The 10,494-nt window shown below is 41.7% G+C and overlaps 1 protein-coding gene across 1 annotated transcript in view; it reads right to left on the bottom strand.

Annotated features, from left to right (window-relative positions):
• Window positions 1-7,578: 7,578 nt before the first annotated feature.
• LOC101847566 overlaps window positions 7,579-10,494 on the bottom strand; it is a 3,602-nt gene continuing 686 nt past the window's right edge. The window contains exon 2 of the mRNA XM_005094182.2: window positions 7,579-9,538. Within this exon, the coding sequence (XP_005094239.1) occupies window positions 8,259-9,538 (1,280 nt within the window). The 3' untranslated portion in view covers window positions 7,579-8,258. The remainder of the gene's footprint in view (window positions 9,539-10,494) is intronic.

The raw sequence follows: 10,494 nt of genomic DNA, 5'->3' as shown, positions 1-10,494 counted from the left end.
CCCTGATCTTCTGGTAGGAAAGATCTACACCTAGCCTTCTCGGACAAGGGTGAAAAATCTCGGAGGGCCCGTGTGCAAGTTGCGCACGTTAAAAATCCCTTGATGGTGTAAAATCGATAAGAGTAGGCTTCGGCCGCCACCCGGGGAAAATTCAAAATTTCCAACAAACTGAAAATATTAGGTGTGTCCTGCGCGCTCATATGACCTTATGCAGTTGCGAGCGCCGTAAATCACTTACCCCCCAAAAAAAAGTGTAAAGAGAGGAAAATTCGCGTAAAGTGCCTTTCCCAAATACATAACGTTGGGGCCTCTGACAGGATTCAACCCTAAGACCTTACGATTGTGAGTTCGATTTCCTAACCACTAGGTCACAGACGCCACAAGTAGTACTTGGACAATCTACTTCCTCTACGTCTACCGCTCAGGCAAAGCTGTATCTTGTAAAGTGCTTTAAGATCATCTGTGACGCAGAAGGCTACCACTACACTCCAACTACCAGTACTGTACAGACCTTTGGGTCTTTCTTTAAAGCCATGATAATAAAATCAATAGAAATCCTGTTCACGGCCACTCTCAACAGTGATTCTTATCCATGTCCCCCCCCCCCTTTTCAACAACAACTTACATCTCCACCAACACAATTTAGGAAAAACAAATGTGGACGACCTCCTTCAATCTGTGTTGAGTGTAATACAACACCCATCCCAGATAAAGAACATTGGACTTTCTAACACGAGAATCGAACTCCTGTCTATTGTATGCAACTCTAAAGGGCACAGTACTCACACCACAGACGCCGGGTGAGTAAGAGTTGCTTTGAGTAACAGCAACGAAAACAGAAATGGCAGTTGAAATGTCACATGCGTTAGCTCCATTTCCTAAATTAACAACTACAACATCAACAGCTACGACTTCAACAGCAATTATATGGAAATAATAACACCGTCCAAAACTCTTTTTTGTGATAATAACAACTTTATGTTATTACATTACAGTAGCTACCAAAATAACAATTTTAACTGTAACAGCAGTGGCAACCTCAATAACAGCAGTAGTAGCAGCACACCCAGAGAAAGGAACCACAACCAAAAGAAGAACAACAGAAGTAACACATTGCCCAGCTGTTCAAATGTGAGGCAGTGTGGTGGAATCAGACTCTCGTCAAAATAATTAAAGTGAAGAAACTTGCATTTTTCCACTGGTTTGTAAATTTTCATCAAATTTTTGTTTTTTGGCTCAACGCCTTTCATGCCCTTTAAAGAACTCATTTCTGTGTGGATTTTTCTGAAAAGCGTTGATTAAAGGCATACAAAATGTAAATCTTCAGTTACCACGGACTCTTAAGCTAAAGAAATAACTAATCTTAGGCGGCCATTTTCTCACTAATTTTACCTCTGAAAACGGGTGGCCCCCCACCTAATCCTTTGGCAAATATCTCAACTTGTATTCAAGATAAATGGATATTTTTTGCATCCAAATAAAGACAAGTGAACAATCTTTGAGATTATACCAATAACTCTACATGCCCAAAAAATGACGAGAGCCTCATTCCATCACGCAGCCTCACAAATGTATTGAACACAACATTTTGATTATAATAGTATTTTCAAATTTCAGTTCTTTAATCTGTGGTATTGGTTGAATGTGCTCGAGAAATATTTTATCAGGATAAATATTTTTAAAATGTTTTTTAAAAAGATACGTAATGTAAGTATATTTGTTTGAAAAAAGAAACTTTTTTTTCTCTAAAAATGAAACTCTTTTCTCTCTCTTAGAAAATTAATATTGCTTTCTGGGCATAAAACAGCAGAACAACTTGCTGACGAATTACAGTATCAAAAAACAACACACGCCCAAATATAACACAGCGGAAACAAGGTAACACAAACAAATAAACTTAGCACGAAAGGAAAAAAATTAGTCAGACAAACAACGACAGTACGACGCATAATATTATGGTGGAGGCAAAGCTCTATGCAATGAAGTCGCTAATCGATCACGCTGGAATGCAGCTAATCAGACTTGTTTTTCTCTCAACACGTTTATCCAGACGCTCCCAATAATCAATAGGACATAGAGATTGACTGCTTAGCTGGCTAGTACAGAGGATTTCGTTTCAAGAGACGTGGATCGAAAAAAACTGTAGTGTGACAATTGCGATCAATTTTGTTTTGTAGACAAGGACTTACCCGGGCCGTACTTCCGAAAAAGTGCTCGGTGAACTCAGATGGTATTCTCTCAGTCAGTTTTTTTTTGAAAGGCGAAATCATAACATTATCTGAAAGCGGTAGGCATAAACGGCCGCTTTAACCCTTTAAGGACGAAGCGGACGCATGTGTCCGACTAGCAATTAGTAACAGACCAAAGGCTACGTTGCGGCACATGTTGAACTATCATGCACAAACCAAATACGCCAACTTGTATATTAATTTCATATCATGCATATTATATTTTTGCCTGCCTCATTAAAGTTTCAAGCAAAGAAAACAGAATGGAAAAATCTGCACGAAAAAACGAAGTTATGCTTCTAGATCTATACATGTATTTTTAAAGTACATGTACTCCGAAACAGCGCGTCTTCTATGAGTTAAAGCGCAAGTGGGCTATCCAGAAAAATGCTGTTTTGAGAAAATTGAAGGTAAAGTTTTTGCGCCTTGTTCAGTTTCTTTGAAAGTCAAGGAGAGTTTTGTCTATAACCAAACAAATTATACACCACTGAAATAAAAGTTCTCCTTTTGATACTAATGATAGGGCAATGCTCACTTTAGGTGTCGATCAAGATTTCTGGAAAACCCCAAAATCTGGGTTATACCGCTTGTCCTTAAAAGTGACCAAATATTCCAGAAGCCACGAGGGAAATAAACATTTTTCAACAGCTAGAAGTTATGAATTAGCATAAAATGGGTTGGTTCCTTGAATGGAGAGACCTACTAACCAAGAGATACATGTACACCAAGTGAAGAAGCCTTGAAAGACGGTTCTGTAAGTACGGGCGCACAATTTTAACTCAGAAACAATTTGTGAGGCAGCGTGGTGGAATCAGGCTCTCGTCAATTTTTGGGCATGTAGAGTTATTGGCATCATCTTAAAGCCTTTTCACTTGTCTTTATTTGGATAAAAAAAATATTCATTTATCTTGAATACGAGTTGAGATATTTGTAAATGAAGGAGGTGGGGGTCACCTGTTTTAAGAGGTAAAATTAGTGAGAAAATGGCCGCCAATGATAAGTTATTTCCTTATCTTAAGAGTCCGAGGTAAAGGAAAATTTACATTTTTTGTGCCTTTGATCAACGTTTTTCAGAAAAATTCACACAGAAATGAGTTCTTTAATGGGCATGAAAGGTGTTGAGCCAAAAAACAAAAATTTGATACAAATTCACAAACCTGTGGAAAAAATGCAAGTTTCTTCACTTTGATTATTTTGACGAGAGCCTGATTCCACCACGTTGCCTCACATTTGTTCGTCCCTCGAAGTTGAATACTATTTCAGTCTGCTGACAAAATAATATTCGCGTTGATTGTAAAGCGCATAGAGCCTAGCACAGGTGCTGTCTAATTTATTATTATTCATTGATTAACTGTCATGAAAGGTAAACACAGGACGACCTAACAAACACAAAGTAGTCTTAAAACACTTTAGCATTTATGTTTTCGCCCGAAAATCGAAAAATTACGCTATAGAAAGACCTTGGGCATCACACATACATATATTTTGTCTTGAAAAAAGATGAGAGAGTAAACGATTACTCAGGAAACAAGACCTTTATACAAACTCTTCACAGTGGGCGAAAAGAGAAATGCGAGGAGGTCTCAAAATGTTCCCAGCTTTCTCCTCTTGTAAAGGCAATCTATTACGGGCTGAGGATTCTAATGCGATATAATGATTCTGAACACTTTTTTCATTACTTCAAGGTGGAGAGTACTTCCGATTGAGCGTTGATTTCCTGAAGATCAAAGCAGCATAGAAGATGACAATGAAGAATGCCCACAAGGGATTCTACCGTGGTACACTTGCATAGATACCCGGCACGACATAAATTTGTGCCACGACATGGTGGAATCAGCCGCTGGTCAATTTTTGGACATGTGGGGTTATTGTATCATTTTAAAGCTTGTTCGTTTGTCCTGCTTTTAGGGGAAAAATTACTCATCTATCATTAATAGAAGTGGAGACATTTGCGATTGAAGGAGGTGGAGGTCACCTGGTTTCAGAATAAAATAAGCGAGAAAATGGCCGCCGAAATTTGGCGGCTTCCAAATCGTGAGAGTCTTTAGCAGAGACTGCAAATTTACATTTCAGGCCTTAAATCAACATTTTTCAATACAATCCACACAGAAAAGTGTTTTTAAATGGACCCTAAAGGTGTTGAGTCAAAAAACAAAAATCCGATTTAAAATGCAAAACGGACACAAAAATGACAGTGTCTTTGATTTCATTATTTTGACGAGCGCTTGATTTCACCACGATGCCTAACATTTAGTTAAGTTATAACCACAGAAAAATCAGCAGTGATCTTGATGAACTGGGCTTGCAACCTCTCTAAAAAGGCAAGAATACCAACATGACGTGTCTACCAGGTTCTTTTGCTTCATCATTCTTCCTTTTCGCCTACCAAAGCTGAACAGAAACCATAAAGAGCTTTGCTTGGAAGTATAGGCAGAAGATATTCGGAGACGTCTCCGGCGAGCACCCAGGAACTATTCGGAGACGCACTCCCGCACACAGATGCACCGCTTTGGGGGGTCAAACTGCGTATTATTTGCTGCAGATCATACATATATCCACTAAAACTGTCGCAAATCAATTATTTTCAAGAAAATTTTAAACTTAACAGCAAAATATCAAATTATGGGTTAAACCAGGGGGGCATTTCCCCCTGTTACACCCTTTTTTCACTTGGTCTAGAGGCACAAAGCATTTTAATTGGTCTATCTTCGTCGGAGACGTCTACGAAAAGAATCTGCGGAAGAATAGTCGAAACCGAAAACAGACGACGCAAGATCACTGGAATTTACTATAGAAAAGTGTTACAAACGATCCAGGGAAAAAATAAGACAAACATCAGGACTTTGAGCGACCTCCTCACAGAGAGACTAAAACCGAAATGTGTGAGATGAGGGCGTTACCCGACCGTAAGGTTTGGCACAGACAATCTTGTACGGGAAATTGAGAGGGACTCCCAATTCTTTGGGAAAGAGATAACAAGATGGGAGAGTAACACTTCATCTTCATAGCTACAAAGTGGGCTTTAGTGACCGGGGCAGAAGCGCTGAGAGCATCGGAGTACCGAAGTAAAGATGAAGTGCGGTGACAACTCTTTTCTGAAAAGGCTTGATAAGAAAGAAAAGTGTGTGTGTGTGTGTGTGTGTGTGTGTGTGTGTGTGTGTGTGTGTGTGTGTACGTGCGTGTTTGTGTGTGTGTGTGAGAGTATGTGTGTGTGCGTGTGTGTGTGTCTGTGTGTGTATATGTGTGTATATGTGTGTGCGTGAATATGTGTGTGAGAGTATGTGTGTGTGTGTGTGTGTGTGTGTGTGCGCGCGTGAGTATGTGTGTGTGTGCGTAAGTTTGTGTGCGTGTGTGTGTGTGTGTGTGTGTGTGTGTGATAGGAGGGAAGGAGACGTAGTGTATCATTAAGAAACTCCCACAGTAATAAAGTGGTTGTAGCCTACGATCCCTGCAAGAATTCACCATTTCCTCCGTAAGAGTCTAAGGGCTCTCAGGCTTAGACCGACCTGTCATTCACATACGTTATTCAAGGACGAAGTTACCTAGTAAGAATGCCCTAGGTCACTTTTATTGTAGCTCGTTCTGATATCAATTTAGTTGGAGGTGTGACCACAGACGACTGACAGAAAAACCAACACCAGGACAAGGCCGACGGCTTATCTAAAAAGAGAAGAAGAATACATGACGTATTTCCCTACACTCTGTTTCCTTATGGCTCTTCTTGCTTGCCTTCCGAAGCTGGACAAAAACCTTAATCAGACAGATCTGCTTAGACAACCCCTCGAAACCGAAAAGAGACGACGCAAGAAGATAATTGGAATTCTCTATTTAAAAGTTTTATAAATACAAATTAAGTCGTAGAAAAATAAAATAGATTACAGGACTCAGAGCGACCTCCTCACAGAGTGACGAAAACCGAAATGTGTGAGGTGAGGGCGTTACCCGACCGTAAAGTTTGGCACAGAAACCTTGTACAGGAAATTGAGAGGGAATCCCAACTCTTTGAGAAAAGAGATATAAAGGTGGGAGAGTAATATGTGAGGCAGCGTGGTGGAATCAGGCTCTCGTCAAAATTATCAAAGTGAAAAAACTTGCATTTTTCCACAGGTTTGTGAATTTTCATAAAATTTTTGTTTTTTGGCTCAACACCTTTCATGTCCATTTAAGAACTCATTTCTGTGTGGATTTTTTTTTTAACGTTAACTAAAGGCACAAAAAATGTAAATGTTCAGTTACCATGGACTCTTAAACTAAGGAAATAACTAATCTTTGGCAGCCATTTTCTCACTAATTCTACTTCTGAAAACAGGTGACACCCACCTCCTTCTTTCGCAAATATCTTGACTTGTATTCAAGATAAATGTACATTTTTTTCATCCAAATAAAGACGAGTGAACAAGCTTTAAGGTGATACCAATAATTCTACATGCCCAAAAATTGACGAGAGCCTGATTCCACCACGCTGCCTCACATATTTTCATAGCCAAAGAGTGGGCATACATGAAAGCAGCATAAATACTCAGAGCAGGGAGAACAGAGGGTGAGGAGAAGAGCATCGGAGGGAAAACGTTTCTTGGAAAGGCTTAGAGAGAAGGAAAAGGAAGAAAAGGGAGAGGGCTCAGAGATTTATGGTGGTTCAGAAACTAGCTGCCCTGTAATAAAGAAGTTTCGAATTTGAATCCATTAAGAATTCCTCTTGTTTCTAAAGCGTTTTCAATGCCCTCTGATAGGCAACTAAGCAGAGCTGCCGAGGACGAACGACCACCTCTTCAATAATTTCTCTGTGATTAAAAAGGGTAATAGATACAGCTGGCCTGGATATAGTAGAATGTGCAACGAGAGCTCTCGACCGTGCAGGATGGAGGGTCATTACACGTCAACCTCTGAGTCAGAGATGACAGCTCAAGGTATTCCAATTTCAGGTAAATATTGCTTCAGCAAGCATGGTATGGAAAATTGGCACCTTATGGAAGAAATGCTAAAGGTTTTGTTCAAATCTACGAAAAATTTTCTTTAAATGTTGTGTTGGGTGTCAAGACTTGTCTCACCCTTGATCTTTTGTAGGCTGAGCAGAGCGCTAAATCTTCTTAAATGAAGTTTTCCAAATGTTGAATGATGACATAAACTAACCAACAGAAGCGATTGATAAAGATTGACAAGGGACTTTACATTTCTTTTAAATTTTACAGCTCTGTTAAATAAATGAGAAGTAAAAGAAAGTGAAATTCGAGAGTAGAGCGAGGATTTCTCATTGTGATATAATATCCTTAAATCTTATTTATACTGTTAGCAACACGTATCTGTGGGTTAGATCGTGCATTCCTGCCGGCATAGGACGATCAAGCACAGAAAAGTTTCAATCTGTTTTATTTCATAACAAGAGCCAGGTGAAAGTAAAGTATACCCCCCTCCCCAAATGTCTGCGCGTAATTCGATGATCACAGGCAGCTGTTATTTGTTCCTGTAAGTCAGTGCGCTGTGAGATCCACGTTGATTTTGGACGTACGGTCTAGGTTAAGTCAGTTCCTTTTATATGTACCAAAAGCCATCTGAAGTCAGAACATGATGGAGTCAATCAGCCTGCCCACACTGAAATGGACCCTTATGAAGAGTGGAGAGGAAGCGTGGAGCACCCCGTCGTCTTCCTATGACCACAGTTCTACATTCAAGTATTCAAGTTGAGTCAGCGCATGTTCATAAACTGGACGGTGAATGGGGGTCATCATATTTCTAGAGAGGATGATGATAGTGATACAGATAATACTGCTGTTGTATAGAGGTGGTTATGATGATGATGATGATGATGATGATGATGATGATGATGATGATGATGATGATGATGATGATGATGATGATGATGGTGATGGTGGTGGTGGTGGTGGTGGTGGTGGTGGTGGTAACACAAGTGTGATTGTGACCTCAATAACAGTGCCATCAGCCTTTCAACACTGTCAAAGAAGAACACGCAGAGCTATATGATACGTATATAAATTAGGATTGTGTAGTAGCCGCTGTTTGCTGAGAACGAAATCAAATTTCTCGTTTGTAGTTCTGGTCCGGCTGATCTCTCAGAAATATCAAACGTTTCATTTTCCTCTGGGCGCGCTCTTTATGCGTAGGCTTGTCCACAGTCATATGACGTAGGCGCAAGTCTCGTCCCACGCCCGCCTCCCATGGCATGGGTGGGTAGATACTGGTGAGAAGAAGGTCATCAATGTCAAGGCCGTCAGTGTTCCGTGTCTCGCGGTCTCTAATGCCTTTAGGTTTTCGGGGCGACTTTTTACCCCCTGCTGGTTCATCACCACCAATAGTCTGATGACGCGGCGACTGTTTCTGGGGACTACCCATGTTGGGATACTGCTCTTGAAAAGCCTCCCGAGTTTTGCCGAAAGGGGCGACTTCTCTTATTGCTGTCAGCGAGGTGCTGGTAGGAAATGGCACGTTGGAGTTGGAGACCAGCATTTCATGCCGCTTTTGATCCGTTGGAGCATTCAGTGGCCGTATAAACGTACCACCGTCTTCGGGAATAGCCAGAAGCTCAGGCTTGTGAAGCTGCATGCGTTTTGCGCGTTTCGGTCGAACTTTGAGTTGCATGATATTCTTTTTATGAGTGGACACTGCTTGCTGCAGAAAGACGTCTATGGGTAAACGGTTGCTGTCTGCTGTAGGCGGTGCCGATTCCTGGCGTGTGGCCGTGTTTTGTCCTGTCGTGTCCGAGTCATCGTCCAGCACGTACACCTCCTCATGCTTCGTTTTGTCCTGGCGATTTTTATCTCGCTTTGTCGCCACGTCGTTTTTGATGCTCTTACTGATAAGCAAATCAGAGGTGTCTGAGACTGATAGAATCGGTTTCAACGGTTTGTCGTTTCCGAATCGTTTTCTCGTTGAGTACTCCTGGTGTTCTCTTTTCCGTCGAATAGCTCTTTCCATCTCCTCCATAAGGCGAACTCCTTCTTCCACGTTCGCCAGCCTCGCTCTATTTTCGCGTGACCCTTTGTCCTTGAGACTCAGGTCAACGAGGTCATAGAGATCTGAAGCCTGGACCAGGCTGACCCGGAAACGTTTGGCGTCTTCTTGAGATCGAAGACTGTCGCCGTCTGTCACGGGAGGTAAGCCGGCGTCGGGGACGATGACAGGAGGACGCTCCGACTTGGTGTCTCTGCGGGGTCTCTGGTCACGGGCGGCTTGGTTCAGCTGAAGTTCTTTCTCGTCAAAGGAGAGGGGTCGTTGGTGCCTGGGGTACCGTGTTTGAGGACTGTTGTGACCGCGATACTCGAAGGCAGTGTTGTGGTGTCTTGGGGTAACCGCTTCTGTTGTAAGAGAGGAACAGTCCACTTTTAGTGCATTAGAAAAATCATGATTGAATCATTCTCGTGAAACAGTAATTTTTTTAATTTGTGTGTATTGGTGTGTTGTGTGTTGTATAGTGTGGTATGGTGTGGTGCGTTGTGGTGTTGTATCGTGTGGTATGGTGTGGTGTGGTGTGTTGTGGTGTGGTGTGTTGTGGTGTGGTGTGATGTGGTGTGGTGTGGTGTGATGTGGTGTCGTGTCGTGTCGTGTCGTGTCGTGTCAAGTCGAGTCGTGTGTGTGACAAATGAAGTAGTCCACCTTCGGAGTGATATTGCCAGTGTCGTTAAACCTTAGGAGTAAACGAAAGAGCCACATGGCGAGGATCACTCTAAAAAGAGCAACAGAAAAGTTAGGTTTTCATCAACATGCCGACCGGCCTGTGAATAAGGATATATCAATGAAGACTGAAATGAGCCGATTGCAAGTAACTGTTACAGATAGAGATTCCAGGATTATAGATCTAGATATAAGTCATTGACCTGAGAGCAATGATGATTTTAGAAATAATGGTGGTGATGAGTGATGATGTGGGATTGCGTTTAAGTCAAGTTTAAGTAATATTAGCGTTAGTTCTATCTTCCACTGCTCCAACGAGTCACGAGAGACGTAGGCACCCTCTGTCCCGTTCCCTACTGGAAATATCTTTACGGTCACAGCGAAGTTCCGAAATAGTGGGCAGTCTCTGCAGGGGGCACTTTGTTAGTGTTAGCCTATTCTATCGGACAGGAACAGGTAAATAACACTGCAGCCTGGTATCAGAGGGAGCATAGTCAAAAACTTCAAAGACACTACAAAATCGCATGTATTTGCACCGCCTTTTGACACAGCAAAAGAAAAAAACAACCAAACGTACACCATTCAAAGGTCCAAAGCAAAGCTAAACCTTCTCTCTCTCTCTCTCTCTCTCTCTCTCTCT

The sequence above is a fragment of the Aplysia californica genome, unplaced genomic scaffold (genome assembly GCF_000002075.1).
Source record: "Aplysia californica isolate F4 #8 unplaced genomic scaffold, AplCal3.0 scaffold00077, whole genome shotgun sequence".
Taxonomy (NCBI): Eukaryota; Metazoa; Mollusca; class Gastropoda; order Aplysiida; family Aplysiidae; genus Aplysia; species Aplysia californica.
Note: the sequence above shows the minus strand (reverse complement) of the source record. Positions and strands in the feature narration are given on the sequence as shown.